The sequence below is a fragment of the Ammospiza nelsoni genome, chromosome 1, assembly GCF_027579445.1.
Source record: "Ammospiza nelsoni isolate bAmmNel1 chromosome 1, bAmmNel1.pri, whole genome shotgun sequence".
Lineage (NCBI taxonomy): Eukaryota > Metazoa > Chordata > Aves > Passeriformes > Passerellidae > Ammospiza > Ammospiza nelsoni.
The window spans coordinates 101871869-101894875 of NC_080633.1; the positions used below are offsets into that span (position 1 = coordinate 101871869).

A 23007-nucleotide genomic window follows, 5' to 3' on the forward strand; every position below is an offset into this window, starting at 1 on the left:
GAAGTGGTCCTTGACTTTGTGTCTATGGCCCATATCTCATCAGATATTTTTGCGCAAAAGTCTTTAATGCATTTGCATCAGGAGTGAAAACTAACTCAAAAATCTGTGCCTGGCACTGGGTAATCATTGCTCACTTCAGATCAGCTGGGAAAAATAGTGTTCTTCATCCATGTTCAACAGTACAATGTTGTCAATATTTCTGTCAGTGTCTTTGCCTTCAGCTTGTGTCAGCATTTTTGGTGTGTGATTTTCAGGTACACTATGAATGGTGGAGAAAGATTTTAAAGTACTTCTGGATGTCAGTGGTTGTTTACACAATGTTGGTACTTATCTTCATCTACACATACCAGTTTGAGTCATTCCCTGGGTTGTGGAAAAACATGACAGGCCTGGATGAAAGGAAGTAAGTGGTTTTGATTCATTTTTTATTTGTATCTTTTATCTGAGTTCAGTGTGATGGAAGGATCTAAGAGAAGTCTTCCTTCTTATAGGAGAAAAATCTCATGCAGCCATTCTCAGGCATAGCTGATTTTAGGCACTCAGTTATGAAGCCATAGATTTATTGGTATAGAAGTGAGCAAAACCAAGAGAGGAGCTCAGAGTTGTATTTTCTCCACCTGGCTGTTAGGCCTTTGGATTGCTTATGTTCTCAATACAGTGCCAATACTTCTCTTCACCACTTTGACCATAGGAACCAGATCCAGGGAAAGATTAAGGGTAGATCTGCAAGATGTTTAGAACTGATGAAAGTGAACCTGCTTTCCAGCTAATAAAGAGGACGGGGATTCTTCATCCTTGTGATGAGTTGGGCATTTCTCAAGTAGAGCTTACTCTGGAAAGTATAAGCAATGTGAGCAGATCTCCAGTGCAGGACTTTCAGTAAGAGGAAACTCATCTGATTCAAGAGATCTGTGGCAGGGTTTGTTCGTTTGACTGTACTTTTACAGTACCTCTCTACATTACTGAGTCTGAACAAAGGATACTTACATTGTAAAACTTGCTAGTTTGGGAGAATTTTAGAAACCAAAACCACACAAAAAGTACCGTCCCCTTATTTTCTATTGCAAATAATTTGTAGAAATGTCTCATGGAAAGAATATTTTGTGCGAAAAGATGCCTTAGTGGAATGCTTTTTTTTTTTTTCCAGACTAGAGGACCTTGGCTTAAAACAGTTTTCTGTGGCTGATCTATTCACACGCATCTTTATCCCCACCTCCTTCCTACTGGTGTGTATCTTACACCTTCACTATTTCCATGATCGGTTTCTGCAGATCACTGATTTAAAAGCTGTAACCAGCAAACAGGACAACACTATTTACAGGTAAAGAAGCAAAGTAAATTCAGCTATTGATTATCTGTATGGAAATGCTGTTTCTGACTATCTTGTAATGATCACTTTTCGGTAGATATTATTTGCCTTCGCTATGACTACCTGGTTTAAAAAGAAAGTGCACAGTATCCAGCACCCCACTACAGCCAAAGTATCTGTCTCTCCCCATTTCCCCTGCATACTGAACTTTTTCATTTTAAGATACATTTTCAAAGGTACTAATGGCATTTATCTATTTACTTAATTGGCTTTGACCTTTACTGAAAGTCAGGTGCTTAATTACTTTGTGTGCCCTTTTGTATGTGTGTTCCTGTCAGTAATAAGAAATACAGCTTTTAATTTGGGTCACTTCTTTTTTTTCAACATCCATTTTGAGGTCCACATGAAGATTTGGAAATCTGTGGAAAACACCACATTTGCATTGAACAGTTAGACCTTTTTGTAAAGTTGATCTTCAGAAACAGAAGAATTCCGAATTTGTGTTTACTTTTCATAGTACTGACCCTTGGCTATGCTAGACATTTGGTGATTTCATCCAGACATTCATTAGTGTTTTTTCATGAATCTGGGACATCACTTTTCCAGTGTTCAATTCTTACATATTTTCTTGTGTAAAAACCAGTCTGGCCTAGGATCCTCAGCCAGGAGTATAAAGGAGAGAAATGGTTTTGTAGTACTTAATGTTATATTATGCAATGACAATTACGTTCTTTCTTTGAAGAGAGCAATTAATTTAGACTTCACTTTTAGAATGTTCACCTGTCTAGTGATAGGTGTATCTCAGCTACAGTTTTATGAATGTGGGCTAGCTGCATAACACCCCATAGACCACAGGGAATAATGCCACAGGGAATAATGCCAATTACTTAACAGAGAATTATGTTCTGGGTTATGCAAGATTTAAAAAGCATTTCAATTATTTTTCATACATTCAAGTGGATATGAAGTTACTTCACAGTGTATGGTACAAGTTTGTGCCATGAGAATAAGCTCTAGTTTTATAGAATACTTCCAGTTTCTATATTTAAATAATTGCTAAGACCAGAACTGATCAAACTTGATAAAATTTCCTAACAGAGATGGGGGGGGGGATTAAACTTTTATTTTAAATATCTGTCTGTGTAACAACTCTCCTGTTGCTCTTCTTCAATTGCTAAATGTGATGGTAGATTCAAGGGTGCTTTTGTAGTGGCCTGAGAGCAAATTTCCCTTGCCCGTAGTGGACTTGTGTGCAGCAGTAGGTACATGTTAAGAACTTGGAATTGGCCAAGCCCTGAAAACAGAGCCCAGATACATGTCTGAGCTGAAATGGGGCTGTTCCTGAGCTCAAGCATTTGGGGGAATGCTTTGCAGTTTGCAGTAACTCTGCAAGCTCTCTGGCAGCCCCAAGTTTGCACTCAGTTTGTGCTGAGTAACAAAGGAAGTTTCCACCTCCCTTCTAGTGTGATCCAATAGACACAGACTAAAAAGAAAAAGACCTTGAGGCACTTGTGAGCAAACATTTTTGCCAGGAATAAATAGCCTTGAGATATCATGCTGAAAGTTGACATTCATTGTAGTACCAGGCTTTTTATTAAAGTCACAGATAAAGAGGATTATGTGATTTCATCAGCTTTTTTATTTTTGCATTAGAATGCTGTTTTTTTTGAGTCTAAATGTGTACTAGATTGCATTAAGCAGTCACAATAAGTAGCTAATATTTTTAACTGTTAGATACGTCATATGTGCTACATTTGCCATTTTGCAGTATTTTCAAAATCACAAATATCACATATCTTCTTTGTTCCTCCAGAGAAGCTTTAACTGTTATGACCAATACCCAAATCAGAGCAGTTGTCTTGGTTTGTACTCCTACTAACACTGCCTGGCATATGAAAATCCAACTCTTTTTTTCCCTTGATGCAATAAATCACTATTGAGCCTCAGCTGACTTTATAGTTCAAAGCTTCACGATAAGAGCACAGCTGATGTTTGTATTGGTGATGCATAAAGCTGGATAAGAACTAACACAACAACCATCTTCAGCTTAACAGTAATGCTAGCAATAAGTTGCAGGGGCAATTAAAACAGATTCAAGATTCATATATATGTGCAGTTTTCTCTCAAAGCTACTAAAAATTAATTTTCCTTTTTTGCTTTGGAGACACTAGCATTCACTTAACAAACGCTTTACCTTTTTAAACTGCTTTTATGCTGCACCTTTGGCAACAAAAAATTTAAATAAAGAAACAACCTTCATTTTGAGTAACAGAATTCAGTCCTTTTGATAGCAAACTCCTTAAAATAATCACAGCAGCTGAGAGCTGGTCATGAAATCAATAAAGAAAGCACGTCCAGTTTCTCCATCTGCGTTTGAACTGCCAGGTGTGATTACAGTACTACAGTTGTGTGTAACTGAAAGGTCCTGTTGAAATTGCTAATGTTCATTTATTAAAATGCAGCTTCTCATGAGCAAAATTTGCAGAGTGAGTTGAAGAGTAAGGATCTGCCAGCTACAAAGAGAGGACACAGAAACTGGCACATTGGAACTGGCAGAGTGAGGCACTTCTCACTGTTTATAAAGGTGTCAGAACTGAGTGTCACAGTTTTACATCTGCAAGAGAAAGAAAAATTCTCTGATTAGGACTTTCCAAACCCATTTCCTTGCTGTACCATGAATTATGGGATGGCAGAGATGAAGGTGTTGAGGTAGATGATTTCTCTGATATGATGCTCTGCCATAATTACCTTTACATATATATTTTTTTAAAAGAAAAAAATATTTTAAAAACTGGTGGTATTCTAAGGCTTACTTAAAGCAGTAAAGGCTGTTCTCACATTTTGAGGACTATGAAAATTATTTGTAGTTCTGACTGAAGTTGCATAGGATCTAAATGTTGAAGAATTGCATTTATAAGCTTCCTAGACTTTTCACTGCATGGTGTATGTTAAAATTTCAGTGTGCATTGTTATGACAATATGTCATAACACATTGGCAGACAGGAAAGTGCATTCAGTTCCTATTTAACGGCTTTCTTTTCTCTCTCTAATTCATTTCCCATTTTCATCCTGTGCTTTCATCTCCCACCTCATAGCCATGCCAAAGTCAATGGCCGTGTATATCTAATAATTAATAGGTGGGTACTTCAATTCTTCCTTTCCTTTAAAAGCAATATACCTTATTTTTTTGGTTACTTCTTAGCTGCCTTAAAGCAAAGTATGTTCTTGCTGCGCAGTACTGTGAAGTAAGCAGGGAGATAATGTTGTTCAGGTGTTGGACTTCCCTAAAGCTGATGAAGCAGTTAATACACCTCTTCTGCATATTTATACATTGTGAGTTTCTTCTCCCAGCTGAGAATTCTCCTAAACTTTGCACATGCCTCAATGCAGGAATAATTGGTGCTATTTGTAATTGGCTGCAGACAATAGATTTGGTTGAGGAGGCTCGTTTGTCTACCCTTTGTTTGTGCATGGAAAGATGCATGCCTGCATGCGCCTGTGTACACCCAGACACACAAACACGGAGACACACATCCCTGTCTTTCTCAAGCATGTAAGAATGGGAATTTGAGGGCCTGTTCAGTTAAATATATGGTATTTACATGAGTTTCTACAGACTGAGATTTCAGAGTTGGAAAGGGAACACTGAACCCACTGCATGCTAAGGCTGTTAATTCATGGACTGATTTGGGTGCTGCAGGATCCAGACTAGAAAAACTGCCATCATTATCATCCCTTTATAAATGGCATCTTGAAAACTGTTCCATAAATTAGACTCCTTTCAAAATACTTGACTGGAATAAATGTGAGCGATTTTTAAGTCATCTCTGAGAATAGAAGGACTTCTGAGTTGTTGTCATTACTGAATATAAACAGAAAAACCAAGAAGATGCATTGTTTAGATATTTGTGACTACCTGCTCTAACAAGAAGTCAATTTATGAGTCATGTTCATGCTCCTTCTTCAAATGTCATCACACGGTTTGAGTCACCCTTCCTAGAAGTTCACCAGAGCTGGAATTCTGGTCTACAGAAGCCTGTGTTTAAGGGAGTGGTGCGGGCAAGCACCTTGGCTAAGGCAGGCAAGCTGGTTGCTAAGGGGCATGGCCAGGAGGCAAGGCTGGGCTCTCGCCCATGGGTAGTCATGAACCAACAATTGAGGGTGAGGATCAGATCTGGAATTGGTAAGAGGGTCAGGCACAGCCTGGTGAGGCCTCAGACAGTCCATGGAGATAAGCCAGGTGTGCAGTGAAGGCAGGGTGTCAGTCTGTATGTCAGGCTCAGGGTCAGGGAGGTGTGGGAGCAGGCATAGACAGCACTGCGATGCAGCCACAACACAGCGGTGGAGGCCTCAGCATGGAAACACACCCAATGAAAGGAGAGGGACCTCTGCACCAAGAATTCCTGGCCTGTCCAAATACCCCAACAGGGCTTGGATTCAAGCAGCATATCCCCTTAAAGCCCTGGAAAGGCACTCAATGTCCTGCCAGTGGAGGTATGGCACTGTGTGCTCAGTTTGAGTCTTGGAGACCAAATATTTGGGACATGGGTCACTAGTGTTCTGCAGAGCAAAAGCTTTCTGTTCTTAAGGCTGTGCATGAAAGATACTTGAGAACTTCTTTTAGCCAGAAATTTCAAGCAATTTGTAAACGGCAAAAAATCATCAAAGACAAAAGATACTTAATAATGCATCCAATTAATTAATCTTCTGCTGTAGTAAATTGCAAATAGGTGAAAGTACTAAGAATCCAGGAAGGACCTGTGGCACATACCTAATTTTAGTGTCACTGAAATTGCTTTGTTGCCAAAAACTAGATCTATTGGTATACTTCTAATTGTTGATACCCTATTTAATGAACCTGAGAGTGAGAAATGCTCTCAGCTAAAAGCAGTAGTGGCTGTACCTTCAAGGCTTGTTGCCTTCATTATTATTTAGTTATTTCTCTCCCTTAGTATCAGACACAATGCCTTTATGTTATTTGGAGTAATTTCTCACTGGTATGTGGCTTCTAACAATGAAATCATATCTCACTAGCTGTGGAGATGTATGGGTAGCTTGTCTTAAAAACTCTAAACTCATGAAGTTTTTATATCTTAATACCTCAGTGTTGTTGGTTACAGTATAATGTGATCTTGTAGTGAAAAAAAAAAAGAAATTGGAAAAGCAATCCTGGCAATACATAAGGAAGTTTTGGGAGAAAGATTCCAAATAGACTAACTTTCCAAACAGTGGGCAGGGCATTTTACATATCCTTGGATCTCCTAAGCACATGATCCAATGCTCAAGCCTACTGATACCAATAAAAATAAGCCTACTGGAAAAAAAACTCATACTTTTTGAGTTTTTTTTATCAGGTATATATATCAGGTTTATCAGGTATATATATTATATGTACCAATCTTTACAACCCCATTTGCCTCCTGGATATCCAGAACATGAATGGGAATTATATGAGTAAGAGAAAGATGGGTCCACTCATACCAAATACTATAGAGTTACTGTGTTTCTGTCCAATTTACACTGAGGTAAGTCATTAAGTCCTTGATTTACATCAGTGTGAATAGATTTTTTTCATTATAAAAGTCAGTTGGGAAAATACCTCATAAAAATCAGTGCAATTGCATATATACAAAACCTGTCTGATTATATGGTTACTTTCATTTCATGGTGCATTGCCTTTTAAATGAGCGCTGATGGTTCATAGTAACCAGGGTATCTATATTTGAACTGAACTGAAAATTCATTCTCTCTTCTTTATACATGACCCTCCTATTGGTATTTTATTAGAATCTTAGAGAAATATATGTTAGTTATGTCATTTTAGGGAACCTTGATGTTTAGTAACTTTATATAGAGATTTGAATATCCTTCTAGTGTATATGCTAGCTGATCTGTGATTTAGATATGAAAATAATCAGAGTCCTAAAAGAGATGATTGATAAATGGCTTTACTAAGGGTAAATCATACCTAACAAATTTGGTGACCTTCTATGATAAGAGTACAATGTTGATAAAGAGGGGCAGAGCAACTGTCATTGTCTGCCTGAACTTATGCAAAGGGTTTGACACTATCCCATATGATATCCTTGTCTCCAAATTGGAGACACATGAATGGACCACGTGGTGGATAAAGAACTGGCTGGATGGCCACATGCAGAGTTGGTCAATGGCTCCCTGTTCATGACACCAGTGACAAGTTGTGTCTCTCAACACCAGTACTGGGGCTGAGACCGTTCAAAATTTTTGTTGGTGACATGGACAGTAGGATCGAGGGCACCCTCAGCAAGTTTGCTGAAGACACCAGGCTGTGAGGTGCTGTCAGCACACTGGAGGGAAGGGGTGGCATCCAGAGGCACCTTGTCACACTCAGAAGGTGACCCATGCAAACCTCATGAGATTCTGCAAAGCAAAGTGCTGCGTCCTACACCTGGGTCACAGCAACACCTACGGGTTGGACAGAGACATGATGGAGAGTAGCCCTGAGGAGAAGGACCTGGGTGTGATGGTTGGTGGACAACTCACCATGAGCCTGTAGCATGCACTCACAGCCCAGAAAGCCAGTGGATTCCTGGGCTGCATCCAAAGGGGCATGGTGAGCAGGTCAAAGGAAGTGATTCTGCCCCTCTACTCTGCTCTGGAGACCTCACCTGGAGTGGTGCATCCAGTTCTGGGGTCTTCAACATAAGATGGCCTGGAACTGTTGGAGCAAGTCTCTCTAGACTTGCTTGTCTAGAGACTTGTGCCTCTACTCTAGAGGCACAAAGTTGATAAGAGGACTGGAGCACCTCCCTTATGAAGACAGGCTGAGAAAGGTGGGGCTGTTCAGCCTAGTGAAAGAGAAATTGCTTGGAGACCTCACAGCCGCTTTCCAGTATCTGAAGAGGGCCTACAGGGAATTTGGAGAGAGACTTTTCATCAGGAATTGTAGTGTCAGGAGAAGGAGTAATGGATTAAAATAGAAAGAGGAGAAATTTAAGTTAGATATTAGGAATAAATTCTTTAGTGTAGAGTGGTAAGGCACTGGAACAGGTTATCCAGGGAGGCTGTGGATGCCCCAGTCCTGGCAGTGTTCAAGGCCAGGTTGGATGGGACTCTGAGCAGCCTGGTCTGCTGGGAGGTATCACTGCCCATGGTAGTGGATACTTTAAGGTCCCTTCCTACCTAAACTATTTTATGATTCTGTTTTCAGTAGCCAAAGCTACTGAATAAATTCTTGAGTATAAGATTTTTTCAGGTTATTAGACACTCAGGTTCCCTGCCCAACCAATGATGAGGAATTTTAGACATGAATGTGGCTAAAATTTGATTTAACTTTATTACTTGATATTTGTTAACCTTTGCATGCCTTGTTAAACTTCTAATTTTAAACCACCTTTTCTGCTTTATGGCAATTGGCATGGTATTTCTACTTCAGGATTGTTTAGTCAGGTTTCTGTAGTTTTTCTGCATTTGAGACTCTGAAGATTCCTTCTTGAAGAATCTGAAGCTCCCAAATGATTGAAAAATAATTCTGCTTGTTTGAATTTCTCATTAACTGCCTAGTCTATTCTCTTAATTTTTAATGATCAGGGGAAAAAAAAATATATTTAGTTTCTTGAACTGTAAAAATCCTTAAATTGGCAGAATTTCCTGTCTAAATGTCTCCTGTTATAGGCCAGCATTTCACATCAAGAAAAATAAATCCCTGAGATGATACTATGGCATTTTAGAGCAGCCTTACCTGTGCTTGAAAGTATGCTGAGTGTAGTAATTTCAATAGCATAAGCAAACATTTAATGACCTAATCATACGCTTGCCAAAGGGAGACTTCATTGCAAGGAGTCATATTCAAAGGGAAACTGGCTTTTCTGCAGCTATGGGAGGTGAGTCCCAACAGCACAGTTCTGGGAGAAAAAAGAAAACCATAAGAAAATATTTATCTTCTCTAGTAAAAGAAATATGTATACTGAATAATCTCAGGGGGAAAAAAGGCATCATGACACTAAAGAAATATAGTTTCTGTGTTAAATCGGTCATATCCCAGTTTTGGTAGTGTGAAGCTTACTGATAGATTTAGATGGAGACTATTATAAATTAAAGAAAAATTCCCTGTGAGATGTGGCAAAGAGAGAGAGAATCAATGGCACTACCAAAGACAGATATTATAAAAATCTTCTGAAGTTGCAGCCATGGAATTCGTGCTTTTGTTTATTCACAAACCAATAGCTGGAAGAAAAATTGCAAATTTCTTGGCTTTCCAGGTGCATCTTTTAGTTGGAGGACGGTGGAAATGCATTTACAGTGATAGGTCAGATACTTGTGATGGTTCAGCTGCATTGCTCAGAGCATGGTACAGCGCTGACCACGTTTAGCACTGGTGTGAATAGGTTGCCCCCTTTCCATCTGTGCTGCAAATCCACGTTTCTTTATAGAAGCACCCCGTGAATGTCATGATGGCATGCTCTTGGCATCAGAAGGCTTCTGCAGATGGAGTAGGAGAATGCTTTATGACTTGTGATGTAGCATGACGTATTTGTCAATGACCTTCTTCTGTAACCCCTCTGTTCTCATCTCCCTTTTTCTTTCTGTTCCAATTACTTTGAGCAGCCTCAAGAAAAAAATACCAAACCACCAAAATGAGTAAGTCCCCAGTGAAGTCATGAAATGTTTCCTCTTAATGTCATTTCATGCTTCTACATCTTAAACTCTGACCATTTTCTCCAGTGGGGAAAATGTCAAGTTTAAGTGTCAATACCACTCATTACTAACTAACCATTAGTATCTGAGTGAGAAGTAGTTACTAATACATTCCAACGACCCAATTTTCAGTGTGTGTTTGGAGAGAGTACCAGAATCATTAACTGTTCTACTTCTAAGGCATTTTCCATGAACAGTTAATTGTTTTCTAATCAAACAGTTTGAAAAAGACTGCAATGTCATTACTACTCAGTTTGCTGACATGCTACTCTTCACCTACAGACTGGTGCACCAAGATGGAAGCCTGCCTGACATAACTATGATGAATCTAACAGCCAGCAGAGAAAAGGAAGAGGATAAAATGCTGGAAGAGGCTGGTGAGAAAAGAATGGAAGAGCCAGAGGGGGAGGGAGGGAAAGGGAGGGTCAAAAAAGGAAAAGAAGAAGAGAAGGACGATGAGGATAAAGAAGATGATGATGATGATGACAATGAAGACAATGAATCAGAGGAAGAAGAAACTACAGGTAAGCTCTACAGCTGCAAATTTTTCTTCCCTCAGTCTTAATTAATAATGTCAATAGGTGGTTTGTTATTGGTCTTCCCTGTTAACTTCAATCACCAGGTTTTCCTTCTAGTTTCACATGCAGCCTCTGTTAAAGAGCCTGAACTGAGCAGATGGCTACTTGTCAATTATTCAACAGGCTACAAGCTCTTCTTGGGAAAAAGTGTACTGTAGGATGCTGAGAAGAAGAAACCAACAGAAATCTAGTGCCCATTTCTTCTGGGTGGTCTGGGTTAGATTATTTGAAGGCTACCCCAAGTTCCAAGTACTTCTTTAGAGTGAAATCTCCTTACAACACAGAAAATAATACACATACATATTTAATACCTGATACTGCCTGCTTTCAAGGCACCTCTTTCCAGGAGTCCCAATGGCTTTGCTTCATTATTCATGTGCACATTAGTGTCATATTTTTCACTTCTGAATATGAAATATGTAATTGATGCCAGATGAACATAAAAAAAGCTTAAGGGCAGACATGGGTATGGATTATACTATCATCCTTGATATTGTTATTATGACCTTCTAAAATGAATTATTGCCATAAATCAGTTTATAATATGAGCCAAAAGTGAAACTAGGAAAGAGCACTTAACACTCAAGGAAGATGTATTCTTTGGAAAGGGCCTTACTACAAATTTAGTTACTCATAATAATCACAGGACGGTGACACCTAAATAGGGAGAGGATCTTTGTCAAGGCAAAATGTCAGCACATCAGGCTTAGCAGCCCTAGGGAATCAGGGAATCATTCTTAAGATCATTGAGTCCAATCATTAACCCAGCACTGCCATATCTACCACTAAACCATGTCCCTAAATGCCACACCTATACATCTTTTAAATGCCTCCAGGGATGGTGACTCCACCACTTCCCTGGACAGCCTGTTCCAGTGCCTGAACCTCAGCTGAAACAGCTTACCTTTCTTGGCTGAAACAGCTGTCATCACAGAGGTGGTCATGGGCCGTGGAAACCTTTATTAGCCAGCCTTCATACTGTCTGTGAGGGGTGAGGGGATCTGCTGCACTCCGGCCATCCCAGCTTGTTGGAAGGGCTTTGGGAAAGAGACCAGCTGGTGGACATTACTCTGTGCAGTGAGTCATGCAAGCAGGGAACTGGGGAGCTGCAGCTGGTGTTGCTTAGAATAGCACAAGGGGATCCATCTTAAAGCTGCACATGGCATTTATTTCTGCTGGAGTTACACTGTTTTTACACAGCCATGTGGCCAGAGCTTTGACATTAAACATGTTCATGTGTGCTTCAGACTTCCCTACGGAGTGTTGTACAATCTTTCAATGGATGCAGTCAGGCCTGTATTTTATTCCCTCTGTGTGTTGCCTAGCCATGCTAGACAGAGCTCCTTATCTGCCTGCTCCACTTAACTGGCGCTGTCTGGATACATCTTGCATGGTGCAAGACTGCAAATGAAAACAAATGCAATGAAAGAATGAGTGAGAACGTCTAACTCTGTAAAGACTTCCCTTAAATACTCTCATTGTGCTTATAAAAACACATGTAGGATTAGAGTCCTGTAGCTTAATTAATTTCTCAAGTTTAATTACGTGCTTACAGAATTCACATCACTCAGCATTTTTATTAGGATTTTCTAAGTTGTGTTTGGAGAAAAAACACAAAGGGAAAAATTGGAATTTAGTTGTGAGGTATTCCAGAAGTCTGCTTTTTCACACAAAAGTGCATGTGTTCTTCACACAAATATGCGTGAGTAACCATCTTGGTGTGCTTTACATATAAAATAAAGTGATAATTTGAAATAATTTCATAAAGAAGGTGGTAACTCCTTTGAATTTTTACCAGCTTAGACAATGATGTGCTTTGGTATCACTTGCAAATGTTTCCATCTCTGATATAAAGAATGTTCTCACAGCATGCAAAATCCCTCCTAATCTCCAAAATGCTTTGAGACCCTGAATACAGTGTGAAAACTCTATACTAATATGTACCAGCCAGATGAAACAGTTTTACAGCCAGCCCACAAGCGAAGTGGTCACTTAGAGAGCACTGTTCAGCAAATGTATTCTCATGTACACTCACATGTAACAGGTGATGCCACAAGCTTGCTCCCTGGAGTACTATCTGGGAGGCTGGCTTTTTTAGCCAAACACTCCTGTGAAAGGATACTTTCACCCAACTTCATGATCTCCACTTGATAAAGCTTTTTTGACAGAGGGAAATATTTGACTGGGTTACAGTTTGCCTTAGTTGATTTTGATGTCCTGTGAAGGCACAGGTCACACTCTAAAAGGCTGTGCTGTTTTCAAGGCAGTTTAGATAATTCTGAAATCTAAAACTGTCCACATTAAATTGTCTCAACCCTTGTGAAAGGAATCCAAATCCTAGAGTGCATGGATTCCTTCCAGTCTGGCTGAAAAGCTTTCTGAGTAGTAGTAGTAGTAGTAGAAGTAGTCGTAGTAGTAGTCTGTGCTTTCTGAAAATAGGCTGGATCCATAGCTTCCAACATCAAAAAAATTTTTATTTTTCTGAGCTGGAAAAGGACCAGGGCTGGAATTAGTTCTTGAGTGAGATCTCTAAACTTAGGTCCAAAAATACTGGAGGACAAGAGTCCAAAAAGAGCTCTGATGAGAGGAATAAAAGCAAAATTGGCAAGGGAGGCCACCACTGCTGCTTTTGAAGTGCAGAATCTTTCCAGAGAATGTGGATCAGAAGGGAAAGCACCCCAGCTAAGTGGGCTTCAACCCCACTTTTAGTTAGTTCGCCATGGATCTGTGCCTTTATCCTCTATCTTATCTTACTCTAAGGCTTAGAAGAGAAGCAGAAAGATCATTGTTGTCTAGTGGAGTATTCCATTTCAGAGAGCCCTTCTGGTTTTGTCCTTACAATGGTTCTGTTTGAACATCCCTGCAGATTTGAGGAACAAGTGGCATCTGGTGATCGACCGCCTTACAGTGCTGTTTTTGAAATTCCTGGAGTATTTTCACAAGATGCAAGTCTTTGTGTGGTGGCTGTTGGAGCTTCACATCATCAAAATTGTTTCCTCTTACATCATCTGGGTCACAGTGAAAGAGGCAAGTAAACATCCACTGTAAACTCTTACACATCATGTCAACCTCTGCCGTGGGGTTGCACACCCAGGTGTAGGGAGAGGGCTTCCTCCTGTCAGACCTCACTGAAATTGTGGGATCCAGCTGGGTTTGTTCACCTACTGGGAACCTGCCTTGACATCTTACACATTCTCTCTGTTTCAAGAGTCTCAGCCCCCTTTTCTCCAGGTATTAAAATTCTTTGGATTTAAGAGACGTACCCTCTCTCCTGCTCAAACTGTCTGTGGGTACCATCCAAAGATGGAAGGCACAGAAAAGGACTGGGAAGGCAAAGGTAGAAAAATTGCTTAAACTTGATCTGGTGCTTAAGAAACAAGAATGTAGAACTATGCCTGAAGAAAAAGGGAGCAACACTTTCAGCTGTGCTTTTGGTGTGGGCCGTGTGAGTTCTGTATGTGACATAGCCATTTCATAAACAGGATAGTAAGACAGGATTCACTAAAAACAAAAAGATATCACTTTTCTGGGGGTTTTTTTGTGGGGGAAAAGTCAAGAGGATGAAGATCTCTCATCACATGGATCTGTGTCTTCTTTGTTTCATGAGTACTAAAGCAGCAGAAGCTGCATGTGGTTCATTATATTTCACATCTGTTGATAAGGAAGATTGGAGTTTTGTGGCTGTAATAGTATTAATATTATGTAGGTGGTAAATATCTTCCTAAACCAATTGTAAAGTTCTTCCTTCTTCACTCTGCTACTTTGTGTCTGTGTTACTGTGGGTATTGTTGTAATTTATTTTTTCAGTATTTTCCTCAAAGTTTCTGCATGACCCTTTCTTTTGAATATTTTTTTTACCTACTGTGGAAAAGGTAAAACTTTCTCAGTTCTTTTGTTACTCTATGTAATTTCTGTACTGTTTTTGTGCTTTCAGGTGTCTCTGCTTAACTTTGTGTTTTTAATTGCCTGGGCTCTTGCTTTGCCATATGCTCAGTTTCGCCCACTGGCATCAAGTATCTGCACTGTTTGGACATGTGTAATTATTGTCTGCAAAATGTTGTATCAGCTCACATCTATTGATCCCAAGGACTTTTCCAGAAACTGTACATTGGTGAGTAGAAATGCATATTAAAAAGGTTTTGCTCTACTTCAGTGAAGGAGAGCAAAAGGAAGCATAATAACTACAAAAATAACAGTTCACCTGATGTATTATTGTTGATTATCATACCCTTCCCAAGCACTCTTAAAGTAATGTTTTATAACTGTTGCATTTTCTTTTTAGCCAGGAGAGAATGAAACTAAAGTCAATTTAGAAGAACTGAAAACCTCAGTGCTCTACAGTGGGCCAGTGGATCCTTCGGAGTGGGTTGGATTGAGAAAGTCTAGTCCCCTTCTTGTGTATTTAAGGGTAACTTCTTTGTTGTCTGTATTCAGATACCTTCTTATTTGTGATGAAAATATCATGTCTTTGAAATAAATAATTTGTCACACACATAAAAAAATGTAATGCAAACCATTGATAATAGGGAAGTACGCAGGGAAAGAGGCAACAGAAAACCACATCTGTTAGACAGAACATTTCCAGAAGGGATGCAGTACCAATTAAGTTTTTCTTTCATGTAGAATTATCACTTTTGGACTCTACCATCTGTTAAAAGCTTTTTAAGAAATGTGATATTTAAGAACTCTAAGTAATGAAGAGATCCATGGCTTTCAGGTGCCAAAGGACTGATGGGTCTAATTGGAGTAATTGTCCTGAATGACAGTGTGTGCTAGAAGTTAATTTTTCTAAGTGCTTATTCCTTAGCCACAGTTTAGAAAATATAATGAGTTAAGAGACTTCAAACACTAGTAAATGGATTTCTTTTATTTTTCTTGTTGATTTTGGTTGATGCCTGTGAGCAATGTTTTATTATTCCTGTCTTGATTAAAAAACTTTACTTACAGTGAAAATGTGCCAAGTCCTGGGGAAAAACATACCTGTTATTAATTTAAAGAATCTCTGACATTCTACATACACAGTTTAAGGTTGAGAGAAAATATAAAAATCCCAGTGACACCTGTTTCAGGAGTTTCTTGTCCCAAATATTTCTCAAAGAACAGAGATCTAGAGTTTTCCACTTCTGCTTCAGTTATGACTTCTTTGAGGAACTTTCTCTGAGCTGGTCTTTTTACCAGATTTTGCACTTATTTAGTACCTCTCTTCTATTGAGCATAGGACAGATCTCCCTCCTGAGATAAATAAAAAATCAATTCATAGCCACCCTTGACTGTGTCCTAGTCAATCTGGCTTTGGGATGGAAGGAGCTGTGCCTGAGTGAAGACTGACAGATAGACTGTTCATGGGAAAGAGTGCCTAGGTTAAATTTGCTCTACCCAACATCCTTGTTTTGGAAAGTTAGTGCTTAACAGCTAAACCTCTGCAGATTATTTTTGTGTATGTTTGTGTCTTCTATCTCCTGCAAAACAAAACCTGATACCTTAAGAGAATCTATGAAATATGAGAGGGCATGTTGACGTTTTCCTTCCCTTCATTTCCACAACTATTTTTTACTATAGTATTTTTTAATTAATGTCTTTATATGTGTCTTCTGGATGCCTGTATGATTCTTCAAAATCCAAGAATTGGTGTGAACCTTAATTTGTTTCAGTCATAGTAGCTGGGAATAGGTGCCAGTGCATTTTGGAGTGCAGATGTCCTCATTGATAGCATCAATTTGAATATTAATGGGTTTATACTTATCACAAAATTTTATAGCTTCTTGTGGCTTTGACTTTTATTTAAAATTCTCCTGATTGTGTCTCCCATAGAATAATTTACTGATGTTGGCTATTCTGGCCTTTGAAGTTACTATCTACCGTCACCAAGAATACTACAGATGTCGAAATAACCTCACTGCACCTGTGACTAAAACCATTTTCCATGATATTACAAGAGCACATCTGGATGATGGACTTGTAAACTGTGTCAAGTATTTCATAAACTACTTCTTCTATAAGTTTGGTTTGGAGGTAAATAAGCATTAGATTTCTTTAGATTAGCATTCCAAACCTTTTGAATGTGTTATTCCTGAATAGTAGCTTGGGTTGTGTTTGACATCTAGAGGCTTATTAGTCATCATTCATGTTAGTCATCTCTGTTCCCTTACCTTGTCTGTTTGTCCATGTGCACATGAAATGTACTTTCCAAGAATCTTTCCACAAATAGTGATTGTTCACAATTTTCTATGCCTATCTGAAGGAGGCAACTCCCAGAGTAATGCATCCTAAATTTAATTATAATGATACTCTTGACCTATCTTTTAAACATTACTGCCACTATGATCAATGGAGTAAACTGTTCACAGCCATCTGAGGATTAAGAATTAATAAAAATTTAAAAGCCCAGCAAGTTATTTCCTTTGGGAAATAATTTTAAATCATTCTAATCTGGGGAGAGAGAAAGACAAAATAGCATAGTGCGCTGAATAAATGAAGTTTTCACAAAGTTTCAAAACATGTTTCATGGAACTGAGTGAAGGGACTTCAGTGAAGCCAGAGAACAGAAATGCTGAAATGCAGAGCCTTTAGAATAATGGAAAACTGAAGCTTTCTTGCAGAAATTGAATTTGTCTATCACTGATAGAAGCTGTATGGTCCAAATGCCTTGTCCATTTCCTACATGAGGACACGTTTAAATTGTACCAATCTTAATAGTTCCTCTTCCACATCTGTACATCCTATCAAAATATGTGACTATGCAGTATGTTCTTCGCTTGGCTTGGCAACAATTAACAATTAACAATTTCACACACTAGGTGTTGTGACAAGGGTCTTTCCTTCTGGTATCTTTAGATATCACATAATGGAAACCTGCTCTAGACACAAGAGTATCAAAACTTTGGGTCTTTGGGTGGAGTGGTGGAAATTGCTGTTGGAGCATGTTGGTTTGCACAGGTTCCTGCACAGGGTTTGCACAGATGAAGACACATCCAGGCATTTTGTAAGGATCCACAATAATTTATTATTGCTATACTGACTAGTCATGAGATTGTAAAAGTTGTTTATGTTTCTTTACTTTGTTTCCAGACCTGTTTTCTTCTATCAGTGAATGTAATTGGTCAAAGGATGGATTTTTATGCAATGATTCATGCTTTCTGGCTGATTGCTGTGTTGTATCGACGTAGGAGAAAAGCTATTGCAGAGATCTGGCCAAAATATTGCTGCTTTCTAACATGCATCATTACATTCCAATACTTCCTTTGCATTGGCATCCCACCTGCTCCTTGTAAAGGTAAGGACGCCCTTTATGTAAAATTACTGCTTGTTGCTTTTATAGAAAAAATGCTGGAAAGTTGGGAAGTGTTCTGAAGAAAAGGATTAAGTAATTGTTATGAAGTACTGATTGAATTTTTGCATGCTCCTGCCACACAGACTATCCATGGAGAAGTGGCAATGCCAACTTCAACTCCAACATCATAAAGTGGTTATACTTTCCAGACTTCATTGTGAGACCAAACCCTGTCTTTCTTGTGTGTAAGTATTTTAGCACATTGTTATAAAGTGTTTATATATCCTTTGCTTAAATCATCTCTGCAGTGGAATTTGAAGCCAGCCTTTCATTTACACTTCAGCAGCAAGATGTCAGATTTTTTGGGTGATTGAATACTAAGCATGGCTTTGAATGTAGTAGAAAAATTCACAGAGTTAGTAATTTTTGCATCTGCTTTTCCTGTATCCCTTTTTAAATAATTCAGTGTAAAAATGTATGAATATTTCCTCTTTTTCCATTTATTTCTCCATAAAAGTCATAGACAATGACAGGTAAAAAAAACCTAAATGCATTAGTACATTTCAATTCAGAGTTGATTGCATTGAAAACCACTCAGTCTTGGAGGTTCAAAGTGTGGGAAAACAGTCTGGTAACTACATTAGGATACATCACAACTCTCCTTACACCTATGCTGATGACTGAATTTTTCCTTGCTATCACTACTTTCTCCTAGATGACTTCATGCTGCTTCTGTGTGCATCCTTGCAAAGGCAGACATTTGAGGATGAAAATAAAGCTGCAGTACGAATCATGGCTGGAGACAATGTGGAAATTTGCATGAACCTTGATGCAGCATCTTTTAGCCAGCATAATCCTGTTCCTGACTTCATCCACTGCCGGTAAAAAAATGGATCTTAAACACTTGGAAAATACAGTGCTTCTTTTTCACAAAGTTCACTAGGCTAAAAGTCATTCTCATAGCTTCCAATTTTACTTGGAATTTATATCCATCTATGTTCCCATCTAACATACTGCTGTATGAGAGAGCAGATAGTTAATTTCTGAGTATTCAGCATCTGGTTTAGAACAGGGTGGATGCAAACACATCTTCCTAAAACTGATGATTGCTTTAAGTGCTCTCCAGAGAAGTTCAGTGATAAATTTGCCTGAAAGCCTGCATTCACAGAATCATAGACTTGTTTAGTTTGGAAAAGACCTTTAAGATCATCATGTCCCACCACTATCTTGGACAACCAACACATTGCAAAACATTCACCTTTAGGTCACAAGTTCCTGCATACTATCTGTGCACATGTGGATTTAGCAAGTTTGAGAAAAAAGAGTAGTTTGACTGTTAGATTAATCTAAGCCTGTCTATTTCCAACTCCAGGAAAAATCTTGGTACTCAAATCTGAGTTTCCCTCCATTAATGCCCAGTAGGGCAGCATTTATGGTGGACTTAACTGCTCTGCTGTTTTTCCCCCAAACACAGACATGTTAGCAAGAATCCATCGTAGTCTGCAGTTTCCCATGTATGTCTTTAATGCCAAAAAGTCATCAGTTGTGTCCTGTGCAGTTGTTGTCTGAGCACAATCAAAATAATACTCTAAGAGACTGTCCTTTGTGCTATTTCATCTAGGCATAAGAACTATAAAAGTACCTTGGAAGGACAACTGACATGTCCTGTTCCTCAGCATTGCATACAAGGCAGTTTAAGAAGGTGAATAACACATAATGGGGCAGAGCTTGAGGCAGTCTGTTCTAAACAACCTTTAAACAATGTAACTGTTCCATTGTGTGATCATTTCAGAAAACACAGATTAGCTCAGCTCTTCTGGATTTTTCTGGACATGCTCTTATTTGAAGTTGTCTCTGAAAGTTAGTGCAGTAAATTGGAAGAGTAAGATTTCTTAGCTATGATGTTCTGTCAGACTTGATCTGTGAATGCATGTTACCAACAGATGTCTGAGTATGACAGGATTTCAAAAATGTCTAGAACTAATGTCTGTAAGAATCCTTCTTTTGATGACAGACTTTTATTTCTTTTACCAATCAAGTGGTATCACTGGAAGTCCTACCCAAGATCTTTAGGACGATCCTGCTATTTCTGTTACATTGAAACATTCAATTGACTCATTTGTCCAGAGATTTATAGTTGCCACTATAAATCTGGCAAAGGTTGAGCAGTTCTCCCCCTTGAGAATTTCCAGTCTACACAGTGTACCCAGTGCTCTAGATTCAATAACATAAGCAGGAAGGGAGAAATATTATTCTTTCTTCAAAAGGCTTCATCAAATGAGAATGCTTTCTAAAAGACAGCTAACAAATAGGGCTTGGTTGAGGAAATGTAGTGGAGATTGCCTGGGTTTTTCTCTTGCCACTGAAGTTGTGTCCATCTTAGCAAAGGCTGATGCAGCAGTTGCATTGGACACACTGGTGTGTTTAGTCACTGGTAAAAACCATCACTGGTTTCTGACAGAAAGATCAAATTTTCCTCCCTAAGTCCAGAAAAAAAATAATTCTGAAGAAAACTCATTGCTAATGGGAATGTTTTTTAAAGCTGTCTTTGGAAGAGAAAAAGACAAGAAAATCACTGTTTTTCAAGCAGCCTCTTTTTGGGATCTTTTCACTGTTCTCTGGAATCTGATTGATAATTCTGATCATCTGTGTAAGATATACCCATATGCACAAACATGAAACTTTGAAACACAGAGGGTATTTGAAGATTTTGGATGGTAATCAGAATCAGGAAAGCAAAGTTCAAGTTGAACTGGCCTTCTGCCCCTCCACAATCCTTAGGGTTGATTTCTGTGGTTTGAATTATGTGCATGGGATGCATCAACTTGAAGCCATTGGTGACAGGACATCCACTCAGACACACTGCTGGGTGTGTGCTGACCAAGGAGACCTGTGGAGAGGTGATTAACAATATCCAACCATTTAATTGGGAGTTTGCTGCACGTATTAGGAAGTAGGTAATGTTAGTGATTGAGAGTACAAAAAACCCCAGAAAATCAAAGAACCCATTAGTGGAGGTGAGCTGAACAAATGAACTGCAATCACTTTATATTTGTTCCTCCTAAATGTCAAAAATCTGTGAAACCATTTCATGTGACAGTTTTATGCTGTGTGAATAAGGAGAAGAAGGAAAACAAGGCAGAGAAAAAGAAAAGAAAGGGGATATTTTTGTTTTGAAAAATGAATCATGGATTACTAGAAAACCCATGAATTAACACATTCAGGAACAAAAGATATTCCTGTTTATAATATCTTTTCTTGTAGATATTTGGGCAGGGAATCATGGAATCATAGACTGATTTGCATTGAAATAGAAGGGACGTTCTCTTTCAAAGGAAGATCATCTAATTCCAACCTTGCTAGCAAGAGTAGTGGCATCTTCCACTAGACCAGGTTGGGCATCCACAACTCCAGGTGACCTGTTCCAGTGCCTCATTACACTCTGAGTAAAGAATTTCTCCCTATCTAATCTAAATATCTCCTCTTCTAACTTAAAACCCTTCTCCTTGTCTTATCCCTGTATCCCTGTGTAAACACTTCTCTCTTCTTTTTATAGGACACCTTTAATTACTAGGAGAACGTAATGTGGTCTCACCAGAGATTTCTCTTCTCCAGGCTGAACAACCTCAACTCTCTCAGCCTTTCCTTATAGGAGAGGTGCTCTGGCCATGTTCTTGGACCTCCTCTGGGCTCACTCTAACAGTCTGAGGACCCTAGACCTTTAAACAGTACTCCAGATGGTATCTCACAAGGGTGAAGTAGAGTGGGGGAATCACCTCCCTTGACATCTTTTGAGGTAACCCAGGATGCAGCTGGCTTTTTGGGATGTGAGTGCAAATTGTCAGCTCATGTCCAGCTTTTCATTGATGAGAACTCCCACGTCCTTCTCATCAGGGCTGCTGTCAATAAATTCCTCTCCCAGTCTGTGCTCATGTCTGGGATTTCCCTGATTCAGATGCAGGACATTGCACTTGGACTTGTTCAACTTTATGAGGTTCATATGGGCCCACTTCTCAAGCTTTTCCAGATGGCATCCCATTCTTCTGTTGTGCCAACTGAATCATTCAGCTTTGTGCCATCTGCAAACCTGCTGAGGGTGCACTTATTCCCACTCTCTGTGTCACTGATGAAGATATTGAGGAGCACCTGTCCCAGGACAGAGCCCTGAGAGACACCACTTGTTACCTGCCTCCACCTGGACATGGAGCCATTGTCCCCAACTCTCTTGCTACATCCATTCAGCCACTTCTCTATCCATTGAATAGTCCATTTGTCAAATCCATGTCACTGCAGTCTAGACAGTCAAGGATGTTGTGTAGGACCATCTCGAAGGTTTAACAAAAGTCCAGGTAGATTACATTTCTCTATCTGTTGACCTTAAAGAGTGTTGCAGTCATTCCATCATAAAAAAGCCACCAGAGTGGACATGTACCATTTTCCTTTAGTGAAGCCATGCTAGGATCACCTTCTTGTCTTGCATATGCCTTAACATTGCTTCCATGACGACCTGCTCTGTGATCTTCCCAAACACAGAGGGAAGGCTCACTCATCTGTAGCTTTACAGGTCTTCCTTCCACCCCATTTTAAGCTATAACTTCTTTTTTGTTGTTGTTGTTTTTGTGGGGTTTTTTATGTAGTGTTAGCTGCATGAATGTGTAATGGGAACATTTAAGATGATGTCCCTAAGTATAAACAGACCTTCTTTTAGTAGGAACTGCATAATAGTTCTTGTGTTCTTCAAGGTATCTTACCTTTCTTTGAGCTCTTAAGTGTCTCTTTCAGTGCTTTCACTACAACATAGATTATCCCAGACTTTCAATTACATTATTTTTGAGAGATTACACTGCACACACGCAATCCTAAATGCTTAATTTGCTTCAAAGAAGAACCAGTAGATAGACCAATAGATGACAGTACCTTAAAGTGACTGAATATTTTATTAAGAGTTATGAATCTTGAAAAGAAGGACTCTCAAGCTCTGGGTAATCCACTGAAGATCTACCTCAGAAGTAAATGTGTGTATCTGGCTTCCATCCAAGACAATTTGGAACTGAAAGGGCTTTGTCTAAAGACATTTCTTATGCTTTTCAAGAGAAGTTTGAGAAAGGTCTAAACATCTAGTAGTATGGACAAGAACTTGGTTCAAACCTTATCCAAGCAGGTGAAATTAATAA

General features: G+C 39.1%; 1 protein-coding gene across 1 annotated transcript in view; it reads left to right on the forward strand.

Annotated features, from left to right (window-relative positions):
- Positions 1-23007, forward strand: part of PIEZO2 (piezo type mechanosensitive ion channel component 2) — a 285705-nt gene that overhangs the window by 204695 nt on the left and 58003 nt on the right. Inside the window, exons 16-27 of the mRNA XM_059480444.1 lie at positions 255-403; positions 1148-1321; positions 4405-4446; positions 9896-9928; positions 10268-10509; positions 13430-13590; positions 14498-14674; positions 14846-14971; positions 16375-16575; positions 17632-17836; positions 17977-18078; positions 18549-18714. Of these exons, the coding sequence (XP_059336427.1) occupies positions 255-403; positions 1148-1321; positions 4405-4446; positions 9896-9928; positions 10268-10509; positions 13430-13590; positions 14498-14674; positions 14846-14971; positions 16375-16575; positions 17632-17836; positions 17977-18078; positions 18549-18714 (1778 nt within the window). The remainder of the gene's footprint in view (positions 1-254; positions 404-1147; positions 1322-4404; positions 4447-9895; positions 9929-10267; positions 10510-13429; positions 13591-14497; positions 14675-14845; positions 14972-16374; positions 16576-17631; positions 17837-17976; positions 18079-18548; positions 18715-23007) is intronic.